The sequence below is a fragment of the Panthera onca genome, chromosome A2 (assembly GCF_046562875.1).
Source record: "Panthera onca isolate mPanOnc1 chromosome A2, mPanOnc1 haplotype 2, whole genome shotgun sequence".
NCBI classification, from domain to species: Eukaryota; Metazoa; Chordata; class Mammalia; order Carnivora; family Felidae; genus Panthera; species Panthera onca.
Genome location: NC_138340.1, coordinates 234,822 through 258,923, shown reverse-complemented (window position 1 = coordinate 258,923; position 24,102 = coordinate 234,822). Strand labels below are relative to the sequence as shown.

Below are 24,102 nucleotides of genomic sequence, written 5' to 3'. Positions count from 1 at the left end.
CACCAAGCAGTCAGAGGCGGGCAGGCTGGACGCCAATGCTGTCGTTTATTGCGCGGAATGGGGGTGTGGGGGGTCAGGGGCGTGGAGCGCGGCGGGGGCGCTGCTGCCTCGGCCCGTCGGTACATTCATCGCGGCGGCCCGGCCTCACCTCCGACCCCCGCGCCCGGGCGCAGCCAGGACTGCCCGCCCCTGGGCGCCGGAGGGGGCGGGGTGTGCCCGCTCCGGGGGGAGGTCACCGCGGGCCGCGCGCGGACGGGGTCGGGGAGAGGGTGGGGTGGGGGGGGGGGGCCGGGCCGGTTATTGCGTGAGCGCGATGGGGGCAGCGGGAAGCCGGCGGGCCAAGTATTGCACTTAAAAAACAGAATCCTCATCGGACGGGCCACCTACGAGGGTGGGGGCGGGCAGGACTCCACAGCCATCTCCTTTCGGCCACGGGGCCGTCCCCGTCCCCGCTTCACAGTTGGGGGAACTGAGGCACCGAGGTGAAGGGGGGCCCCCTCGCACGCACTCAGGCGAGGCCGCCGCCGGGGGCAAGGACGATGTGGGTGGGCGCAGGGCGATGAAGGGCACGGCGGGGGCTCGGAGGGGGCTGCCGCGCCGCCCCGGCCCGCCCGTCCGACTACAACTACCTAGGACTCCTCTATGGCTTCTGGGGCGGGCGGCCGACGACGGCCGGGGGCAGCGCGCGATGGCATGGCTTTGGTGTGGATGACGGCCCCGCCCCCGGCCCGCCTGGGCCCGCGGGGCGGCGCGGCGAAGGTCACAAGTTGGACGAGAGGCGCGAGCGCGCGGAGTCCAGGGGGTCGAGGCCGCCGGCGGCGCCGGGCGAGGCCGAGTCCCTGCGGTCCGGGCTGGGCGCGGCGGCTCGGGTGGCGGGCGCCGGCCCCAAGCGCGGCGTGGAGCTGCTGGCCGGACGCGCGGAGGCCGCGGGGCCCGGGCCGGGCGCGCCGTGGGGCAGCGACGGCTGCGAGGCCGACAGCGGGCGCGAGGCGCGGCTCAGGCGGCGCGCGGGCAGCGCGGGTCCGGCGCGGGGTGCGGCGGGGGAGCCGGGCGCGCCGCCGTAGGGCGAGGTCCGAGGCGCCCGGGGGCTGGCGGGCGCGCCCGGGGGACTGGCGGCGGGCGCGGGTCCCGGCGAGGCGGCGGCGGCGGCGGCGGAGGGCGCGGGCCCGGGCCCCGGGGGCGGGCGGCGCACGAGGCGTGGCGAGCCAAGGGCCAGCGGCCCCACGAGCGGGCGCGCCACCTGCGGGCAGAAGCTCATGGCCACGGCCTGCTGCAGCGTGGCGATGGCCGAGGTGACCTGCGGCGGCGGCGGCGGCGGGAAGAGGCCCACGCGCTGGCCCAGCTCTGCCTGCTGCACCATCTCGCGGTCGTATTTGACGATCTCCTGGATGATGGCGTTCTCCTGGTTGTTGAACACGCCCGAGTTGAGATCGTGCTGTACCTTGTGCAGCAGGATGGAGTTCTTCTTGCCTGGGGGCGGGGCAGGGGCGTCAGCGGGCTGCAGCCCTGGGGCGTGTGCATCCGCGGCGCGCCTCCCGCAGTGGGTCCGCAGGTACTGGGCACCTGTTCTGTCCATCCAGGGCGCACACCGTTGCGTGCACTGCGTCAGGCTGTCAGCGCCTACTCGGCACGGCCAGTGTGCACCACGCCCCCGCTCGTACCTACCTACCTGCTGTAGCTGACACGCACCGAGCACCTTTTGCGCATCTTAGGCCAGAATCTGAGCGCCCGCTGTGCACGACAAGCATGTACGGAGCACCTGCTGTACAGAGCAAGCGCACGGAGAGCGTGCAGCGTAGAGCAGCGGGCAGGTGTCGGACACCTACGACATATAGCTGGCACACGCTCGTCAAGAAACCGTTCGGTACAAGTAAGCACTCTCTACACAGCAAGCGTGCATGGAGCCCCTCCTGCCTACAGCAAATAGGTACCAAGTGTCTTCTGTGTGTAGTGTAGCCAGCAAAACGGAGCACCTACTGTGTACAATAAGCACGCATGGCCTGCTGCTGTATGTAACAGGCAGGTATGGAGTACCTACTGTATACAGTATGAATCAAGTACTTGTGTGTAGCAAGCACATTAGGGCACCTACTGCATAGGCAAAGCAGGCATGAGACACCTGCTGTATACCTCCAGCATGCCCGGGGCACTTCTTGCATACAGGAGACACGTATTGCACACCCACAGTGTACAGCAAGCACTTAAAGTGCCTGCTGTGTACACAAAGCAGGTATGAGACACCGTAGCGAGCAGGCAATGCACCTCCTACGTACAGGGATGCGTGTATTGAGTACCTGCAGTATACAGCAACGCACCTAGAACACTCGCCTGCACGCAGCCCGGGTGCTAAGTGCGCACCATATGGAGCAAGCGTATGTCGAGAGCCTACTGTGTATCGCAAAGCCCTCTAAGCGCCTGCCACTCACGGGTATGCTGAGCACCTATGTATAGAGCACGTTGGTGAGTGCCTGTTGTATGCAAACACGAATTGAATGCTTTCTGGATGCGGAAGTCTTTCCTCTAACGCCGCTGCATTCCACCAGTCCTTTCCCACTTGTCTTCACTTCCAAAAATAGCACCGGGGGCCACCACCTCTCTGACGCGCGTGTCTAGTCAGCAGCAAGTGCTGAGGGCCCCACCTCCTGACCGTCGCCGAGGTTACCCTCCGGCTCTCCCTACACCCGAGGCCAGGCCGCCGTCTCTCTCCTGTATGCTACCCTCCCCTGCCCGGAATCATCCATGGCTCCCTACTGCTCCCAGTCCAAACTCCCATCCGCAGCCCAGTAGGTCCCGTGTACCTGGTCCCTGCCTGCCTCCTCGACCTCCCAGCTTCTCCAGCTCCCTGGGCTCCGGGCCTCCTTCCCCCCTCCCAGGCCTTTCTTTGCGCATGCTGTGTTCACTCCTAGAACGTACTTTGTCCCTTTCTACCTGGCAACAGCTACTCAGCCTGGCCTCTACTCAGCATCACGCAGAAGCCCTGCCACCCCCACCCCCTCCTCTGTGACATAAGCCCGAGGGTGGCCTCCGAGCCAGCCTCGTGGTCCAGCGTCCACACCTCCTGGCACGCCGCAGGTGCCACACAAATCTCTGCCAAGTGAGCAGAAGTTCTGCACAACTGGAAACACTCTGCACTTGCTCTTTCCTGGGGAACCAGGACTATGTTCGGCCAAGGGACAAAGCAGGTCAGAGAGTCTGGTCTGGGGACTACAAGGGGACTTGCGGTCAGCTGGGACACACCACCTTATCTCGGCCGGACGCCCCGCCGCCCCGCCCCGCCCCGAGCAGCCCCCTCACCGATGCGGTCCAGGCGGTCGATGGCGACAGTCTCGAAGGCCCGCCGCATCATGGGGTACTCCTCCAGCACCTCGTTGAAGTGGTCCACGCTCAGCGAGTAGAGGCGGCAGTAGGTGTCGGCGCGCACGCTGGCCGTGCGCCGGCCCCGCGTCAGCAGGCAGATCTCTGCGCGCGCGCGGCGGAGGGAGACGACCTCAGCTTCCTGGCCACACCTGCCGGCCCCTATCCAGCCCCCCCCCCCCCCCCCCCCCGCCGGGTCGCACAGCCGCCGGGCTCAGTCCCGCCTCCTCCCCTCTGCTAGTAGGGCCCTTCCGCAGGTCCTTCCTGACGCCCACGGCATCACCCCTGCAGGCTCCCCGCCTGCCCCACCCCCAGGAAGGGGGTCCAGCTCTCACCAGCCCCTGGTCCCCTGCTCACCCCCAAAATAGGAGCCATCGGAGAGCTTCATCTCCTTGTTGCCCTTGGTGAGCACGCTGACCACACCGTGCTGGATGAAGTACATCTTCTTGCCGATGGTGCCTTCTCGGATGATGTAGTCCCCGGGCTGGAAGACCTCGAATTTGAGTTTGGTCAGCATGGCCGTGACAAAGTTGGGGTCGGCGTTGGCAAACAGTGGCATTGAGGCCACCAGCTTCCGGCAGTTGAAGTTGACGATCTCCTGTAGGGGCAGGAAGCAGGGGGTGACACGGGGCGCAGGTTTTTGTTCCCGTCTCGCCCTCCCTCAGGGGCTGCCTCTCCTGCAGACCCGCAGTTTCTTCATCTATGAAAGGAGTTTTAATTTTTTTTTTAACGTTTATTTATTTCTGAGACAGAGAGAGCCAGAGCATGAACGGGGGAGGGGCAGAGAGAGAGAGGGAGACACAGAATCCGAAGCAGGCTCCAGGCTCTGAGCCATCAGCCCAGAGCCCGACACGGGGCTCAAACCCACGGACCGCGAGATCGTGACCTGAGTTGAAGTTGGACGCTTAACCGACTGAGCCACCCAGGCGCCCCATGGAAGGAGTTTCAAATACTCGGGCTGAAAGCCGGCGTCTTACTTACAGGGCAGACATTGAAGGGTTTTGCCGCCAGGGGCAAGAGCAAGAAAAAAATGTGCAGTGATACCCTGCCATTTAACATTTAACATTGTATTAGCAATGCTGGCCTGTGCAATTAGACAAGAAAAAGGCAATCGGAGACATGAGAACTGGGAAAGAAACAGTGACACTAAATCTCTTTACTATCTCCTTTAATATGACGGACCTGGAAGATCCAAAAGACCCCATGTACAACTACAACGTTAAGAGTCAAAATAGCAAGCGATTAGAAAAATCAACATAAAAACCCAAGAGCTGTAAAATGAATCAGTGGTGGCAGAGACCGGGGTGATGGTCACCCCTGGCAAGGAACCTCTGAGAGGGGTGGAAGTGTTCCACATTCAATCCAAGCAGTGGGTACACGAGGGTCTCGCTCTCATCCGTCCAGCGTGCCCTCGCGACGTGGGCACTTTTTCTGTAAGATACATTTCAATAAAAAGGGAAGCTTAACCTTAAAAGTAAACTCAATAGCTTTTACATATACAAACAAAAACCACTCGGAAGAAGACACAGCACATGGGAAGACACCGTTTACACCAGCACAGGGAGCAAAGTAAAACAGCACGGCACGAGGTTAAGAAATGTCCAGACCTGTATGAGGGGAACTTGGAGAGACCCCCGAAAGGCACGGTGGGAGGCTGAACACAGTCATTAGGCAGAGCTCGTCACCGTCAGGAGGACGAAAGACGACCGTTCTCCCTATTCATTCACACATGTAACGTGCTCCCAAAGAAAACACCGTCAGGTTTGCTTGTTAATTACTGAAGCTACGCAAGGCCGTTCAGAACAAATGAGCAAAAATCGCAGGGAAGCCTGCTCGTGCCGAAGAGCAGAAGGGGCGACTGACCCCCCAACACACTGAAACACGCTGTGCGGCCTCCAGACTCCGTGTGGGCTTGGCACACAGAGCAGGCGGGCTGGCGGGATACACCAGGAGGCCAGAAACGTGCCCAAGCACGACGCAGCGAGTTGAGGGTTGCCCCACAACTTCCGAGGCCAAACCAGACGTCTCAGCCCGAGAGCAGAAGGTGAACCCGCATCCCGTCCCCACAGGATAGTCCAGGATGAGCCCAACAAGCAAAACGACACAAGTGCTATAAGGAAGTGTGGGTGAACCCCCACAGTTGGGTGGCACAGCAAGCATGTACTGTGCACCTACTGTATACAGAGAGTAGGTATTCAACACCTACTCTGTGCAGCGATTAGGTACTGAGTACCTAGTGTCAGGAGGAAGCACACAGAGCGCCTGCTGTGTACAGAAGATAGACACTGACCACTGCACACCCACTCTGTGCAGCAGGCACACATTTAACACCTGCTGTGTACAGCAAGCACTCATAGAGCATGAAAATCCCGCGTGGCAAAACACACACACAGACGCACACACACTCAATAAGCAAAGTTAAAAGCCATTGGGGTGCAGATTTGCATCACATGAAGTCCTCCATACAGAAAGGATTTGTAAGATGACAAAAGGATCAAAAAAATTCTGTAGAAATACAAACGCAACCTATGGCCGGTTCACAGAAGGAGAAACACAAAACAGCCTTTCATCACATAAAGAGCCCAGACGCCCCTCTCACGTGTGCATTTGGGGCTGGGTGCCTCACAGCGCTGCTGGCTGCCCAGAGGGACTGGACCCTCCCCTCACCCCTCAGCCCCGTCCCAAATACATGAGCAGAACTCCAGAGGTGCATGCCAGAAGCTCAGGGGAAAGAGGAGGGCGGACCCTGGGGCCTCGGTGCCTGGAGGCCCCCACAGCTGGAAGGGTCCAGTGAAGGCAGCTGAGAGCGGTGGCCATGCCTTGGTTTTGCATCGAAGAAGGAAATGGGAGATGTGGCAGGAGGAAGTCAGGACAGGAGCCAGAGATTGTCTGGACATACGTGTTCCTGTAAATGTGACCTTGGAACCGTGTGAGCAAATAGTGATCAAACACGGCTTGCCAGGAGCTGGGGGGTGGCATGGGGGGTGACAACTAGCCGCCAGCGGTGTCCTGGGGTTCAAGGGTGCTGTGGGTTAGACGAGGGTAATGCCGCACGATTCTAAATACACTAAGAGCTACTGCGTTGTGGGGCGCCTGGCTGGCTCAGTGGGTAGAGCATGCGACTCTTGATCTCATGGTTTGTGGGTTCGAGCCCCACATGGGCTCTCTTGCTGTCAGCGCAGAGCCCGCTTCAGATCCTCTGTCCCCCTCTCTGCCCCGCCCCTGCTCACACTCTCTCTCAAAAATAAACATTAGGGGCGCCTGGGTGGCTCAGTCGGTTGAGCGGCCGACTTCTGCTCAGGTCATGATCTCGCGGTCCGTGGGTTCGAGCCCTGCGTCGGGCTCCGTGCTGACAGCTCGGAGCCTGGAGCCTGTTTCAGATTCTGTGTCTTCCTCTCTCTGACCCTCCCCCGTTCATGCTTTGTCTCTCTCTGTCTCAAAAAATAAATAAACGTTAAAAAATTTTTTCAAAAATAAATAAATAAATAAATAAACATTAAAAAAAAGAGAGAGAGGGGCGCCTGGGTGGCGCAGTCGGTTAAGCGTCCGACTTCAGCCAGGTCACGATCTCGCGGTCTGTGAGTTCGAGCCCTGCGTCGGGCTCTGGGCTGATGGCTCGGAGCCTGGAGCCTGTTTCCGATTCTGTGTCTCCCTCTCTCTCTGCCCCTCCCCTGTTCATGCTCTGTCTCTCTCTGTCCCAAAAATAAATAAAAAACGTTGAAAAAAAAAATTAAAAAAAAAAAAAAAAAAAAAAAAAGAGAGAGAGAGGAGGGGGGACACAGGGAAGGAGGCCATGTAACGGCAGAGGCAGAGATCGGGGAGAGGTGTCCACAAGCCAAGGGACACCGAGGACTCCCACCAGGAGCCGGGAGAGGCAGGAAGGACCCCCCTCCCGGAGCCTCTGGAGAGGGCGTGGCCCCGCCACACCTGGATCTCGGATTTCTAGGCTCCAGAATGTGAAAGAACACATCTCTGGGGTGTGAAGCCGCCCAGCTGGCGGGAACTGATTACAGCTGCCCCAGAACTTCGCCAGAGGTCACACAGGCTGTCCCGGCAGAGCCGGCGCCCAAAGCTGGTGCTCGGCAGGGCTCCTGTGCTTAGCAAAGCCCGACCACCACCCTGGGCTCGCCAGCTCCAGGCCGCCTCCCCTCTGTCCAGCTCGGACCCCAGACGGGGTAAGGGGAATCGGGCAGTGGCTGTGGGGGACCCAGGACTTCTGCAGAAGCGGGGTCTGGGGCGCCGAGGGGCATCGTGGGGGTGCAGCACGTGGAGACTCACAGAGGGGCACCTGCTGAGGGTCAGAGCCTGAGGACACATCTAGCTGCAGCCGGGCCAGCCCCCCCCCCCCCCTCAACCCCAGGAAGGAGGGCCTGGCAGCAGGGACAGCCCCGTGGCCCCGCCTCACCTCCCGCAGAGGCCCGTTGAGCTCTCCCAGGATGCTGTCCTCGTCGAACATCTTGCCCTGGTAGCGGTGCTCGTAGTAGTCATGGATCTTCTGGCGGAAGTCGGCGGGCAGCTTGTGGAAGGACATGTACTGCTCCACCTGCTTGTACTGTGTAAGTGGGGGGAGGGGGGACCCGGGTCAGCGGCTGCCACCTCCGGGGGCCCCTGCTGCAGCCCAGACACGCCTGCCGGCTTCAACAACGGCAACACGAGGTGCCCAGTTAACTCTGAATTTCGAATAAACGGCAAAAATATTTAACGGTACCCGTGCAATATTTGGCACATGCTTATACGAAGGTAAGTTACTCTTTGTGTCCTGGATTTGCTCTGGGAACCCCCCCGCCGAGAAGTGGGGGGACAGCTTGGCTCTAGGCCCTCACAGTGGGCTGGGCCAGACTCCCCAGGTCCCCCAGGATGCCGGAGCCCATCCCAGAGGCTCCCGCATCGGTCAGTGGCCCTGCCTCCCCTCCCCAGAGAGCTTTCCAGAAACCACCGGCTCAGCCCCTCCTGAGCAGGGCGGGGCTGTGGGCACTAGACGGGTGCCAGGCCCTGCTGTCCCCAGGATGGTGCTCCCAGGGTGCCCCCAGCCCCGTTTCCGCCCCGGCTCCACCCGGACACAGCTGCCCTGAGCTCAGCGGAACCCGTGATGCCAGGCGGGTGGCAGCACCAGCTCATGTTTGGGTGTGAGACCCGTGGCTTCCGGACAGCCGGGGCGCCTGGCACCAGGCCCAGCTGACCCGGGCGACCCAGCCGGCGCTGCTGTGGGGCTGGGGGGGGGGGGGGGGGCGCTCGCAGCTGCCCAGCCAGGACCGGCCACTAGGCAGCAGTGCAGGACGGACGGGGCTGTGTCCCGGAGAGCCGAGCACAGCTCGGCATTGAAGGGGGACACTGAGGCAGGGTGGAGCTCGAGGCAGAACTCGAGAAAGGGCCAGCACACCGGGCCTCTGCCCACTCCCCTTGGCCCCGCCTGCCCCCCTCCGGGGGCCCTGGCGCCACCCCCCCAGAGGGGGGCTGCCCCCGCCCAGAGGCCAGGTCCGAGGGGCCAGACATCCTTTTGCTCCCCCAGGGGCCTCCTCCGTGGGTTCAGTCACCCAGCACGTCCTCAAGCGACCCCAGGATTCCTGGACTCCTCTCTGTGCTTCCCTGCTCTGGCCTCGCCCACGCTGGCCCAGAGACCCCTGGGGTGAGCCCCGCCCCCTAGGCAGCCCCCAGGGGCTCCCTGATGCGCCATGGACTGGCCTTGCTCCGTTGGGACCTCCCCCCTCCCACCGCAGCTCCCGCCCTATCTTCAGCTTGTGTCCCCCTCAACCCTTCCCACCATGTCTCCCACCCAGGCTCCCGACTGCCCTCCTCCTAAAGGGCCCCGAGCTTCCTCACTGTCCTGGGGACCTTCTAACGCCTCCTAATCGCAGCCACGGACCCCTCTAGGGTCCTCGGCCCCCACATTCCCTGCTGGCCCCTGTCCTAGGCACAACACAGGGAGCTGGGGGACAGCAGGGTGGGCCCCCCAGACCTCCAGACTCTGCCCGCCCTCAGACCTTCTCCTGGTACTGGCGCCGAGAGGAGTCCAGCGACTGGATGAGGGCGGTGGCGTGGCCGATGAACATGGCGTAGCACGTGGCGCCCACGATCATGCTCAGCATGGTCAGCCAGATGTCGGTCATGCTCTCGGGGGCCTGCCGCCCGTACCCGATGCACAGCATGTGGCTCATGGCCTTGAAGAGCGCGAAGGAGTAGAGCTCGCTCCACGAGTGGTTCTGCAAAGCCACGAGGGGCAGGTGGGCCTGCGGTCGCCACCCCAGGGAGTCCCTTGACCTCAGGGGCCCCACCCGCCCATCCTGCCATCTGGGCCCACGTCTGGCCCCGAGACTCGCCCTTGTTAGTGGTCAGCGTCTCAGCCGGGAATCCTCACAGGTGCCTGCGCCCTCCCTGGGTGGGTTCTTACCTCTTCCGGCCCAAGATAATGCTTCCCTGCTTCAGGGTTAGGGTACCACAAGCCCTCTTGGACATGGTGTATGTAAGTAAACAGTGGACACAGAGGAAACGTTGGTGACGTTATCTGTGGTGCCAGAAGCTGTCCTAGGCACTCTGGTCAACAAGCCGCCTCTCAGCGGTTGGGGTCTGAAGGTCTCAAAGTCACCAGAGCACCCAGGCGGTCACTGCGGGGCGGGGGGGGGGGGGGGGGGGGGGTTCTGGAACTGCACGCCACCGAGGCGGGCACTGGGGGGAGCGGGTTCTGGGGACTGCATGTACCCGAGGCGGGCACCGTGTGGGCTCCGGGGACTGTGCACGCCCGAGGCGGGCACTGGGGTGGGCGGGGACTGTGCACACCCGAGGCCGGCACTGGGGTGGGCGGGGTCCGGGGACTGCACGCCACGGTGGGCCGGGCGCTCACCACCATGCCGTTGATGGAGACCCAGCAGTTCCGCGGGAAGTCCTGCAGCATGGGCACCAGGAACTGCAGGCAGCCGTCCCAGTGACACAGCAGCAGCATCATGCTGATGAGGTTGCAGATGCGCATCACCGCGCTCGCCAGGTCATAGGTCATGTGGAAGATCTGCGGGCGGGGCGCGGCGTGAGGGTCCCCCGCCCGCCGCCTCTCACCCACCAGCGCAGTAGGAGGAAGACGCCCCCGGGCCCGGACCCCCAGCCCCTGAGACCCGCGACGCGCGTCCCCGCCTCACCGCAAGCTCTAACCCCAGCCCCCAGCCGGTTGCCCTCCGGGTTGACGAGAGCGCGTGGCCCGGGTCCCCTCCCACCCCGTCCCCACCCGCTGCCCCCCCCCCCCCGCCGGAGCCTTGCCGCGGCCCCAGAAACTGGGGGCGACATTGCCGGCAGCGGGCTGGAGGACAGTCCAGAAGCGGCTCACTCGGGGCAGAGGGGGCGTGACCTCGCTCCTCTGGGCCTGTTTTCGCTGCCGCCAGTGGGGGCGGGGGGCGAGATCCCCCTTTTACAGGGCAGAATGAAGTGGGGGGGGGGGCGCGAATGCGTGGAGGGCCCCGCCTGGGGCCCCCATGACCCTGCCCCTCGCAGCCCCTCCCCGAGCCTCCCCGGCCCGCAGCACCTGCCCGCGGGCCCGCGCTCACCTCCTCCCACTGGTGGATGTAGCGGATGAGGCGCGACAGCCGCAGCAGCCGCAGGAGGCTGAGGATCTTGGTGAAGCGCACGATGCGCAGCGCGCGCGCCGTCTTGTAGACCTCGGAGTCGATGCCCTTCTCCACGATGAGGAAGATGTAGTCCACGGGGATGGAAGACACGAAGTCCACCACGAACCACGTGCGCAGGTACTTCTTCTTGATCTTCTCAGGGTCCAGGATGATCTCCGTGTTGTCCTCGATCACGATGCCCGTGCGGAAGTTCAGCACCAGGTCCATGAGGAAGAACGTGTCCGAGACCACGTTGAACACGATCCACGGGGCGGTGGTCTCATCCTTGAAGAAGGTGATGCCCACAGGTATGATGATGAGGTTTCCCACCATGAAGAGCAACATGGTGAAGTCCCAGTAGAATCTGGGGGCGAAGCGGGGGCCGTCACGCCGCCAGGCCTTGGCCCACGCGGCACGCAGCTGCGGGGCACGCTGTCCCCACCGCCGCGCGCGAGCACACACACGCCCTCGAGGGCCAGCCCGGATCTCGCCCCCTCCAAGCTAAGACTTGGGCCTCGAATCACAGTGTGTCCCCCAACTCCAGGAAGCCCTCCCACCCCCTGATGACCCCCACTGCCCGCGGGGCCCCACAGCCTGGGTTCCTCTAGCCAGCCCACGACCTTCCCTCCTTAAAGAAACTGGAGAGGGGCGCGTGAGTGGCTCAGTTGGTGGAGCTTCCCACTTGGGCTTAGGTCACCATCTCCCTGTTGGTGAGTTCAGGCCCCCCATCAATTTGTGTGCTGACAGCTCAGAGCCTGGAGCCTGCTTGGGATTCTGTGTCTCCCTCTCTCTCTGCCCCTCCCCTGCTTGCGTGCTCTCTCTCTCAAAAATAAATATTTTTTTAATTAAAAAAAAAAAAAAGGCAGGAGACCTGGCAGAGCCCAAGAGGTGCCCCCCAAATTGGTTAAAACTTTCCCATGACCAAAAAAGTTCAATGTGCAAGACACAGGGTCAGTGTCCAAAAAACTATTCCGTATGAGAAAGAAAAGGGGAGACGAGCAAGGAGGAGCTGGGGTGGCAGGGAGTAGGGGGCTTTGGAGGAAGGGGCGGTGGGCATGCAAGGGGGGGCAGGCACAGTGGGGGACGACAGGGTCTGGGGTGCGGGATGGGGGCGGGGCATGCAGGGCACACACTGTCCTGAGTAGCAGGCCATCAAGTGAGGCACCAGAAGGGGTTCCTGGCCCAACTTCCATCTCAGGCAGCACCCTGGGGGGCGGGAGGCAGGGGGAAAGAGGCCTAGGCCCCCCAGGCTGGAGGTGGGTGGCTGGGAGAGGCTGAGAGAGGGCATTTCATGTGACAAATTCTCCTGAAAAAGTGCTGACTGGCGGATTCCACTCTCAAGTCCCTGAGGCCGATTCCACACTCCACCTGGGAAGCACGTACAGGGAAAGGCCTGTCCACTCAAGGGACATCTGCTGGTGGCTGGGCTTGGTGTTCTGAACAAAGCATGAGGACATACAGATTCAGAAGGGCCACGTGGACAGATGCCCAGCACAGCACCGATCGAGAAAATGCAAATCAAAACGACTCCAAGGAAAAACTGTTCTGTTAGGTCCTCAAAAGTCCAGACGGTAGCGGGGCGCCTGGGTGGCTCAGTCGGTTGAGTGTCTGACTCTTGCTTTTGGCTCAGGTCATGATCTTATGGCTCATGAGACCGAGCCCCTAGTCAGGGTCTGCACTAACATCGAGGAGCCTGCCTGGGACTCTCTCTCTGTTCCCCGCCCCACCCCTCACCCCTGCTCTCGCTCTGTCTCTCAAAATAAATAAATAAGCTTAAAAAAAAAATAGAATTGGGGCGCCTGGGTGGCTCAGTCGGTTAAGCGTCCGACTTCGGCTCAGGTCATGATCTCGCGGTCCGTGAGTTCGAGCCCCGCGTCGGGCTCTGTGCTGACAGCTCAGAGCCTGGAGCCTGTTTCAGATTCTGTGTCTCCCTCTCTCTGACCCTCCCCCGTTCATGCTCTCTCTCTCTCTGTCTCAAAAATAAATAAATAAATAAATAAAAACAAAACTTAAAAAAAAAAAAATAGAATCATGGTCTTACCCATCAATTCCACTCCTAGGTGTGAACCCCATGAACTGAAAACAGGCACCTAAGGATAACTGCGCATGCGTGTTCCCAGGAACAGGCTTCACAAAAGCCAAAGGTGGAAACTTCGGTGGGGGAGCAGATTCACACAACGTGGCCACCGCTCACGCGCACGCCCCTCAGGTGCATCCACCACGCAGGCGCACATCCACGGATGAGCGTGTCCACCGCGCACGCGCACGTCCACCGACGACCGTGTGCCCCGCGCACGCGCACATCCCTCGGCCGCGAACAGGAGCGAGGCGTCCCCCCGCCCCCCGCCCGCGGACGGACTCTGAACGTGCGACGCTCAGGGAGGGAACTCGACACAACAGACCACGTGGGGTGTGAGTCCGCGTGTGTGAAACGTCCAGAACAGGCTCATCCACGGACAGAAGGGGGGCTCGTGGGGGTTGGGGAGTTTTAGGGAAGATGAGAAAGTTCTGGATATGGATGGTGGTGATGGCTGCACAACACTGTGAATGTACTTAATGCCATTCAATTGTATACTTTTAAATGACTAAATGCCAAATTTTATGTTACATAAAAGAAAAAAAGAACTCTGAGGCTATGGGTTGGGGGTCTCCGTGATGAGCGGGTGCCCCAGATCTGGGGTCTGGGTCCACACATCCTGTCTAGATCCAGGTAAAGGAGAGTCTCGAATTTTGAACAAAGTCGCTTATTTTAAATTGCTCTTACTGAATACTGCAGAGAGAGACCCCCACCCCTGGATCGCGTCAGCCCTGTGAGCTCTCTCCAGGTCGTCACTCTCCCAGACAGGTTTGTGCAGGGCTCTGCCGTGGGCCCAGTGCCCTCCCCGTCACGGTGGGGTCCCCACATCCACTTAGAGAAAGCTCTGTCACCTGTGGGCGGGACAGGCCCCAGAGGCCCCTAAAGGCTGCGGCTCCCTGGATCCTCCTGCTGGCTGGCCGGCTGGAGGGGCAGAGGAGGGGTCCATGGGCCGCAGCGTTCGCCCAAATTAGCACAAATAAATGAAAAGCCATAAGACCCAGGGGTGCCTGGGTGGCTCAGTCGGTTGAGCATCCAACTCTTGATTTCGGCTCAGGTTATGGTCTTGGGGTCCTGGGACTGGGCCCCGCTTTGGGCCCCATGCTCAGCGAGGAGCCTGCTTAAGATTCTCTCTCCTCTCTCTCTGCCCCTCCCTGGCTGAAATACCTATGCTCGTTCTCTCAAAATAAGCAAACTTAAAAAAAAAAAAAAAAAAAAAAAAACAAAAACTTGAAGAAAAGCCGAAGGCTGCAGACTGGCTTGGCCACAGTGAGCTCTGTGTTTTGGGAGCTCCTTTCTGGGCAGCGCTGCGGGGAGCAGCGGTTAGCCCCGTGTGTGCCGGCTGGCCCAGGCCCTCCACTTCGGGGAAGTGATCCCAAGGAAACTGTCCAAGAGGAAGAGAGAAAAATTAAAAAGCAATTTGTACCAAGATGTTCACAGTAGCTCAGTCTTCGAGAGCCAAAGGCTGGAAGGCACCCAACGTCTAACACCTCGGTGGCAGCGGCCAGACCCGGGCTGACACCCAGTTCTCTGGGCTGTTGGTGGGTGCGGCCGTGCGCCAGTCCCACAGCCCCTGGGACCCCCACTCTTCTCTCCATTGGGGAGAAAGGGGCCGGGGAGTGGCAGCCTGTGAGGGCCCTCCATGAGCCTGTCCCACCCGCACCTGCAGCGGGAGCCTCCTCTCGGTGGTGGTCGTGAGGCCCCTGCTGGGCTGTGATGGGAGGGCCTGGGGATGGGGACAAAGACCCGAAGGCCTTGAGAGCTAAAAGGACTGAGTGCCCTGGGGGTGGGTATTAAGGGCAAAATCGAATGGCTGCTAAAAATTCAGGACCTTCCTTTGCCTGAATCTAGGCAAGGTGTGGGGCGCGGGATGAGGGGCCCCACCTGCCTGCTGCCCCTGCCCCCCACCCTCCCTCCCAGCGCTTCCACTGTAGTCCCACCCCTCACCCTCTCTGAACTGAGGCCTGCCCTGCCCCCTCCCCCACTTCCGGCACACGCCTGGGGCAGAGCAAGAGGGAAAAAGTAACTGAGAAGGCCAGAGGACCTAGAAACCATGGGTGGGGGGCGGTTAGAAACCACCAGGGGGAGTCTAGAAACAATCTAAATGGCCAGAGTGCAAGGTGGCTTCACAGGTGACTCTTCACAGACATTCTCTCCCTTGTTCCTGGGATGCGGGTAGGAGCGAGCATCACACTTCCCCACTGACAGACCAGAGAGGTGGCCCCGCCAGGGAGTGGGGGCAAAGAACCGAGATCCAGGCCTGGTGCCCTCAGGACCTGTCCTCTGTCTACTGCCCGCCTGTTTAGGGTTAGGGCTAACCTTCTTCCTGCAGGCCTGGAGCCCTGTCCACGGCCCCTCGTCCCTGGGGGAGCGATCCCTGGGCCTGTCGCTCTATCCAGGCTGTCTTCCCAGGTTGGATGGTGTCCCCTGGGCTAATGAGGAGTCAGACCACAGAGGACAGAGCACTGGACAGGGGCTCTGAAGCAGCTCTGGGGCAGAGTGACCCAATCCCCAGGTCCATCACTAGGGTGCCCCACCTGCTCCAACCAGGACGCCCCAAAAGGGGCCCGAGGCCCTGACCCTTGTCCTCACCAGCCCCCTGGTCCCCTGGAAAGGGACAGGAGGAGGGAGAGGGCCCTGCACACACCCACCAAGGGGGACGTAAGGACTGGGGCAGAGGATCTGGTCAGGGGACAGAGGAACCCCGGTCCTCCCCCTAAGCCCCTCCCCTTCTCCTCCCCTGACCTCCCTCCTGGGCCGCACAGCCTGGGACTAATCATTCTCCTCTGAGCCTCAGTGCCTCATCTGCCCAATCCTGGCAGCCCTCCCTCACTGGGCCACCCCAGCAGGACTGGGGCCCAGGGACTACAAGGGCCTCCCCAGGCAGCCAGCAGAGGCCTGGCTCACGGTCAGCTTTCAGCTACCCAGGGCCTTCAATGACCGTAATTAAATCCCATATTTTAAAATCTTCCCTAACATGGCTCAGTCGGTTAAGCATCCCACTATATATATATATATATATATATATATATATATATATATATTTGTTAATGTTTATTTATTTTTTGAGAGAGAGAGAGCATGAGCAGGGGGAAGGGAAGAGAGAGAGAGAGAGAGAGAGTCACAGAATCCGAAGCAGGCTCCAGACTGAGCTGTCAGCACAGAGCCTGACGTGGCGCCCGAACCCACGAACCCCGAGATCATGACCTGAGCCAAAGTCAGACGCTTAACCGACTGAGCCACCCAAGCGCCCCTAAGCGTCTGACTCTTGATTTTGGCTCAGGTCATGATCTCACGGTTTGTCAGATCGAGCCCCACATGGGGCTGACAGCTTGGAGCCTGCTTGGGATTTGTTCTCTCTCTGCGCCTCCCTGCTCGCACGGTCTCTCTGTCTCTCTCTCTCAAAATAAATAAATAAACATTAAAAGAAAAAACCTTCCCTGACAAATAACAACGAGGCCCCAGAGGGGCCCCTGCTTCTGTGGGAACACCCGGATCCCTCGGTTCTGTCTCCAGCGCAGCCCCGGGAGGGCAGCGGCCTTGTTGGCTGAGTGACACAGGCTCAGCCCCAGGGACACTGGGACGATGCAGGGCCTCCCAGGGGGCTCGGGGCTCGACAGCCATGACCCCCAGCCCCCAGGCCCAGGACGTCTCCGCTCCAGTGCCCTGCCGCTGGGAGAAGGTCCTGGAGCCCTGTCCCAGATGCGCCCGCATGCACCCACAGGGGCACGGGACTTCGGCTGGGGCCCCCACCCTGAACGGCGAGTGCTGAGGGACAGAACCCGGGTGCAAAGACTTCCAGGCCAGGTAAGGGCTGTTGAACCAAGGCAGCCCGCCACCCCCCACCCCACCGCAGGATCCCAGCACTAAGAACCTGGCAGGAAGCAGTCCAGGAATTACAAATCAGGCAAATCTGAAGGGATTAGGGCCAGGGCGGGCAGGAGCCCTCCCTTATGGAGTTTCAAATCCGAGTCGGGTGTCAGGGATTAGGTGAGGAAGACACCTCCCGGAAAGATCAGCGGATTCCTGGGTGAGCCCGAGCCTGGGCAGGCTGTGGGGGCAGGGTGTGTGCCAGGCTGGGAGGACGGTTGGCGACCACACGGACCCAGCTCTCCCTCAGAGCCCCAGGCTGGGTGGGGGAGACAGACATTCCACACCCACAGATAAGTGAGCGGGATGCTTCAGAGTGGGCGGGGAGGGCTTCTCAGAGGGCATGGCACTTGGGCAGAAAACGGAGAAGTAGCTGCTTGACAGAGTTCAGGGGACCCTGTGCCCCACGCAGAGGAGGCAGCAAGTGCGAAGGTCCTGTGGCTGCACTGGGGTTTCCCCTCTCAAGGCTGGCCAGGCGTCCTGGGGCTAGAGTAGGCACGAAAGGAAATGGCTGAGGGCAGGAGCTGGGTTCTGCAGGCCCTTGGGAGGCCGTAAGTGAGAGGGAAAGACGGACAAATGTACCTTGAGAGGCCCATGCCGGCAGCGGGGAGGCTAGGAAGGGGGCAGGAGGGAGACGGAATGGCCTGTAGTGGCTAGATTTGGGGCAAAGTGAGGCCGGGTCTGGTCTGAGGAGGCCCAGTCCCCATGATGCTGGGGCAGGGGGGTTGGAGACATGAGGTTTTCAAAGCAGGGACCGGAAATTCCAAGTTCTGGCAGGAGCCCGCTGGAGAGAGGAGGGCGACCTCGGCCACAGGTGGCCTCTCACCCCTCATGTGGATCGTGGAGCTTCCTTCCTTCCACCAGGTGGGCCCCGGGCCTCAACCCTCACCTGGGGAAGTGGATCCGTCCCCTGTCCCCACCCCACGAGCCTCCGTGCTGGGTCTGGGGCCAGGGAAACCCTTGTCTCACCCCTGCCCCCGCCCCCCCACCCCGGATGATGCAGGATTTATTCCCGTGAGTCAATGCGGGGACTCGCAGACAGTGCTCCCACACTCATCTCCCCCGGATCCGCCAGGCCATCTGGGGTAGGACACAGGGGCCTCCAGCCCCACCCGGTTCTTCAGACCAGCCCCTCCACCGGCCCGGTCCCCCGGGGACCCCAGAGGACGTGACGCAGATACAGGTCAGCGTCCACTGGTCCCGGCTCCGTCTAAATGCCTCTGAGGGGCAGGAAAGGGGCGGACTCATCTCTTCCCCTCACACGGGGCCTCCCAGCGGTAGACACCTGGGGACCGTGGCAGGAAAGTCAGCAGCGGCAGAGACTCAGATCAGACCTCAGAGGCACTTACAGACAGGAGCAAGCTGAAAGCCACTCGCACAAACTTTCCAGACCGGCCCGGGCCCCCGGGGCCCCGGGGCTGCCTCAGGTACCAGAGTGACAACCACATGAGGAGGCGGTGGGGGAAAACAACCCAGAACGAGTGATGATCGTCTCCGTCGGTCCCAGCCGGGCCCCACAGGGGCCACCCTCGCCGGGGTGCCCCTGCCCACCCACTGTTCCCCACGAGCTTCACACACGTGGGGCCTGTTGCCCTCTAGAACCAGTGCTGCTCCAGGTGAAAGGAACAGGAATTAACTGTATTTATTTTCTCATGTTTTTGGAGGGGAGGGGACTCCGTGAGGTGCCGGCTGTGACTGTGGCCCTCCACAGCGGCCCCGTGGCTGCCCCCCTGCCTCGCACTCCTGTTCTGACACCTGTTCCCATTCGGGCACGGACCTCAGGGTGCCCAGAAGGAACACCAAGCCTCCCAAGCCCAAACTGTTCCCTCTGTCCCTTGGACCTGTTTCTCCGCCTGCTCCCCCTCTCCCCCCACCCCTGCCCCCTGCAAGCCCCTCTGGAACAGGCACCCGGGCTTCTCCGTCCTGGCCCTGGTGCCTCCCACACGCCCGGTTTCCGCGCGGAGAAACAGCCTCAGAAGGGGTTGGGCTGGTCCATCGCAGCCCAGGCATGGGCAGCACGGAGCGCCTGTGTGAGCTCAGCGAGCTCGCGGACACCTGAGACCCCAGACGTGACGGGGACCTCACGGGCCCTCAGGCCCACGGCAGGCGCTGAGGGGCAGGCAGGCCAGCAACATGAAGTGAAAACGGCCGCTTCGGGGTGTGTCGGCAGCGCGTCCGTGAGACAAGGCGGCAACGGGTCAGAGCTGGGGTGCGGGCAGGGGTGCGGAAGGGGACAGCGTGTGCCAAGGCTGGTCGTTCCAGGGAAGCAGGGGGAGGGGCCGGAATGGCATAGCAAGTCACACACCCCCCTCTGCTCACACCACCACCTCTCACGTTTGGGGAAACCGAGGCGGGAGGCCCAGAGAGGACGCGAGCCCAGCCGCAGGCAGCCCGGGGCCCTCTGCAGACGGCTGCCTTCTGGCCTTTCCCCCGGACGCTCTCCCCTCCCGGACACCTTCCTCTGTCCACTCCCACGTGTCAAGAGCTCCCCCTCCTCGAGGCCTCCACAAGCACCCCACGCCCTGGAAGGCGTATGGCGGCTTGCGCACGAGGCGGTGCCAGGGCGGCTCCAGTTCAGCGGACGCCCGTCGTCCCGTTCTCCGTGCCGGGTGGGGGCCGGGCCGGTGCGCACGGGAAGAGCTTCACAGGCAAGCAACGGCGAGAGCTCAGGGAAGCGGAGACACCCTGGTCTTGGGCAGGCGTGGGGGCTGGCGTGGCAGCCTGCACCTCAGAATCTCTTTCCACTTTAAAGCCTGCACAGTGTGTGGACGCAGGCACCGTCGGGTCAGATCTCAAGGGGGCAAGTGTGGAAAAGCGGACCCAGAAAGGCCGCTCCGCCTTTTGCTCCGTGAGTAGTCTTACAAGAACTCACACACGCATAGAAGCATAGCAATGATCTGCAGCCCGCCTTCGGGTACCCCGATATCTCGAACAGTCTCCAGCAAGCCTTTTCCTTCCCGTGTCTTCCCGGTCTGGATGGGACGCGGCCAGAGGCTGGGCTACCAGCCTGCCCAGGTGCGAACCCCCAGTTTGCCCCGATTCATTGTGTAGCTTTGGGCAGGTGACTTAACTTCTCTGTGCCCTTCCCACTTTACAGCCGACATGACTGAATCAGTATTAGTAAGGCGCTGCCATGGCACCTGGGCCGCCCAGGCAGCCTCAGGAAGCTTGGGGCCTGTGTCCATACTGAATCAGCCCTCCACTAAGACATGGGGGGCTGTAGAGGCCCCACTGCATCCCAGATTGGAAATATCCTGTTTTCAATTTGACAGTGTCTCCCCTAGTCCCCATCCCCCTGCTTGCTCAACCCTATTTTACAGCTTATCTGCCCAGCCCAGACCACGTGGCCTGCCCAGATCCTCACAGGTGACCATGCTCCAAGTGGCACAAGCACCGGGAAGCCCAGCTCCTCCCCCTGGCATCCCCTCCCCCCAGGCTGTAAGCCGCCCCTTCTGCAGCCAAGAGGAAGCCCAGGGTCCCCCACCGCTGGCAGAGGGCAGGTGGTGGTGGGGGGGAGGGGAGGTTGGCTGCAGGCAGACGTGCTGGAGAAGACCCAGGGCAATGGCTACTTTCTGCAGGCACCTTCCCCTGCCCTCCCCCCCCCCCCCATGTCCCTGATGTCCCTTCCCAGCCAGCTGGCCAGGTCGCTGGAACGTGAGCAGAAACACTGACCCAAGTTCTCCCAGCCTGGACCACCTGCAAGGAATGGGGAGCCCCTGTGCAGGTCAGGACCATCCAGATGCACCTCATTCGGACACCCCAGGTCCCCCCACCCGTGGCTTCTCCCAGAACTGAAGCCATTGGTCAAGGGCGTCTTCACCCCCCAGGGAAGGTCTGAAGAGTGGGCAGGTGGAATCCCAGTCTCTGTCCCTGACTTGTGTGCCCCTGGAGCCTCAGTTTCCTCAGCTGTCAAGCACTGGGGCTGCGGAAGGGTCAGAACGGGGGAGAATCCCACAGCCCCCTTTCCCAGCTCCGGACGTCCGGGAGCAAGTGCGGAGCAAGTTCCCGGGTGGGGGCGAGGGGCTCAGGCTCCCGGCAGGACCCAGAGCTTGATGAAACCCGCGGTTCCGAGAGCGCTGTGGGCTGCTGTCCGTGGTGCTGAAGCCGCGCCCGCCCTGGGATTCGGCCCCGTGGAGACCCTCTGCGTGCCAAGTCACACCTCCCTGACGGCCACTTAACTTCACACACACGCGCGCGCGCGCGCGCGCGCGCGCGCGCCCGCCCCTAGGGACCCGCCTGCCCCCTAGATCGCTCGGCCCACGCCCCCTGCAGTCACATGCTCCCCATCACACACATAGCCTGCAGTGATATGCACGCTTCACGCTTGCAGGCCACAGGGCGCGCACCCAGGAACAAGAACCACAAACATACTCAGCCGTGACCCTGCGCTGGGCCTTGCTCTGAGCCTTTGCACCTATCAACCGCCTGAACACATACAACGTCTACACACCCACTGACACATGGGCACGCCACCCAGTGGCTCCGGCTGCTGCGGCTCAGAGAACACAGCCTGGGGACCCCAGCACGCTCAGCGCCCTCTCCTCGCGCAATACCCAGGCCCGCGGACCGGAACGCGCCTCCCTGAGCTGTGGGGCGCAGGTGGAGACCTTGGGAGCGAGCCACGTTTGCTTAACCCCTTCTCCGCCGGCCTCTCCCAGGCACGTCCTTCCCGGGCGCCCTTCCTTCCTCCTTCCTTCCGCTCTGCCGCCTCCCCTGCGCCCACGTTCCCCTCTATTCGTCCTCTCCGCCCCTCCGCGCTCAGACCCTGGTCCTGCGGCTCATGACGCGCGCCCATCCCGCAGGGATGGGGATGTCAGGGCGCGTGGGAGGGGGCGCTCAGGGGTCACCGCTGGAGCCTGCGCGCGCTTCCCAGAGCCCCCCCCCCCCCCTGCCCCAGGGCGGAGCCTCGCGCGCCCAGGCCATTACGGGGCGGGTCTCGGACGCGCCCGAGGTCACCGAGGGGCCCCGAGGTCACCCACGGGGCGCGCAGCCCCGCCCTCCCGGAGGTGCTCCAAGGACGGCGCCCCCCTCGGCGCCCGCCGGGGCCACACCTGAAGTCGCTGTACGGGTGGATGATCCAGGCCCCCGCCGACTTGACGCGCTCCTGCTCGCGCTCCACGGCCTTCTGGCTGCCGAACATCCGCAGCGAGAACTTGTTGACGCCGGGCTGCAGGAGCGCGCCGAACTGCCGCTGCATGAAGCTGGCCTGGCTGCCGCGCGGCTCCCCCGCGGGGCCCGCCTCCTCGCTGCCCGCCTCATCCGCCGGCCCCGGCCCCGCGCCCGCCCCGCGGCACGAGAACGACACCTTGGACCCCCGCGCCGGGCCCTCGGGTGCCGCGGGGCTGCACTGCGGCTCGCCGCGCCCGCACTCGCCGTTCGGGCTGCCCTTGGCGGTGCTCGCCGCGCCCGGGGTGCCCGGGCGGCCGCACGAGCTGTCGCGGCTGCGGAGCCGGGCCCGCGGGCCGCTCTCGTCCGTCGCCTCCGGGGGCGCCGCCTCGGCCCGGCCCGGCTGCTGGGGGGGCGCAGGCCCGGGACCCGGGGGGGGCGCGGGCGGCGGCGGCGGTGGCGGTTGCTGCTGGGGGGGCGCGGGCGGCGGCGGCGGCGGCGGCCCCGACGCGGGGGTCGCGCCCGGGCTCTCCCCGGGCCGCCCGCCGCCCCCGCGCGCGTCCATGGCGAGGCGGCGCCGGGCAGTGCGGAGCGGAGCCGCCGCCGCCGCCGCCGGCCCGAGCCCGAGGGAGGGGGGGGAGGCGGGGCCTGGGCTGGGGCGGGGCCGCGGGGGCGGGGCCCCGGGGAGGGGCAGGGGCAGGGGCGGGTTGGGGGCCCCGCCTCTGCCCGCGCCCCCTCCCGGTGCGCCGCGCCCAGACCCCCGCGCCAGGGAAACTGAGGCCGCGGGGTCGGTGACCGCCCAAGGGCACGCGGCCTGAGGCCTTGGAGACCTGTTCAGGCCTCGTTCCAGAAAGGGAAACTGAGGCCCGCGAGGCGGAAGGACACGTCCAAGGTCACTGAGCCCAGCCCCGGGGACCAGAGCCTCCTCCGCGCTCCACCTTCGCAAGGGATCTTCCCCGCGCGCAGGGTTTACCCGCCTGGAGGCCACAGCCAGGCGCAGGGAAGCGAGACCGCCCCCGTGCCAGCCTCCTTCCTTTCTGTAAGTGAGAATTTCCGTAATAAGAAGGATGTTTTTAAAGGCCAGAAGGGCCTTGGCTTTGTAATTCGAGGGCCCTGGAAAGACCCGTGGGAGTGTGTTGTGTGCGGAGGGGCAAAATGGGGTCCATGCGGCCGGTCTCCAGGTCTTTCTCGCCTCCTGCGTGTGAAGAAAACTGTGGCCAACAGGAAGAGCCACCCATTGGTGTTGGCACCTGCCCCCTAAAATCCAATGGAGGGCTGGGATCTCCTGTAAGGCTGGTGGGTCCCAGGATCATAGAGGGGAACTCAGAGTCCCTGCCCACTTCCCACAGATGCCCACATGGGAGTCCCACCCGACTGCCCCATTTCTCTGCCTCTTGGGCCCAGCCCCCACCTCTGGGAGGACACCTGAGGCTCTGCGCCGGGACCAGGAACCAGGTTGGGGACTTATTTGCTGTTAAGTGACATGGGAGCACAGGCCCTAGCCCCTGGTCCCTAGGCCCTCGTCCCTAACCGGGCTCAACCAGAGTGGGGGAGAGGCGTCCTGAGAGGCAGGTGATGGAGGGAGACAGAGAGGAGAAGGCACGACCTGGCCTCCGGGAGCCTCCAGCCTTCATAGCACTGTTCCGTGGGCACACCCACCTGCTGGGATGTTGGGTCCACGAGAGCAGAGATGTAACTGTCCCTGAACATGGTGGGTGCTCACTGGTGATTGAGAGAGGGACTGAGCCGGGATGTCTTGAGCCCCCACCAGGCTGCCTCGAGCCCCGGGGCCCCCCGGTGCTTCCATGAGGCAGGCCTGGCCTCCCTGGGGTCACCGCCACCTTGCCTGCGGCCGGACCTGCGGCCAGGCGGGTGGGCGGGCAGGGCTGCTCTCTGTCCTGAGGTGGTGGCGAGAAGATGGGCAGTAGGGTTGGCAGTGCCAGGCTGCGGCCCGCCCCGGGCAGATGTGTGCTCCAGTTGAAGGGGGACCTTTTATGCTCACCCTGGGAGCATGTCAGTCTGGGCAGGCCGCCAGAGCCCCAGGGCTTGTGGCTGAGAGCGGGAGGGAGGCGGCCTGTGGCCCAGCCTGAGGACCCACCAGGCCTGGGG

At 63.0% G+C, this 24,102-nt stretch overlaps 1 protein-coding gene across 1 annotated transcript; it reads right to left on the bottom strand.

The window, feature by feature from the left end:
• Positions 1-26: 26 nt before the first annotated feature.
• HCN2 (hyperpolarization activated cyclic nucleotide gated potassium and sodium channel 2) lies at positions 27-22,617 on the bottom strand. The gene is made up of 8 exons (XM_078443779.2): positions 21,939-22,617; positions 10,884-11,307; positions 10,193-10,354; positions 9,336-9,554; positions 7,760-7,906; positions 3,712-3,952; positions 3,295-3,459; positions 27-1,470 (listed from the first exon to the last, which is right to left on the bottom strand). The coding sequence occupies exons 1-8, from the start codon at positions 22,556-22,558 to the stop codon at positions 761-763; spliced, it is 2,688 nt and encodes an 895-aa protein (XP_078299905.1). The 5' UTR covers positions 22,559-22,617; the 3' UTR covers positions 27-760.
• Positions 22,618-24,102: the final 1,485 nt, after the last annotated feature.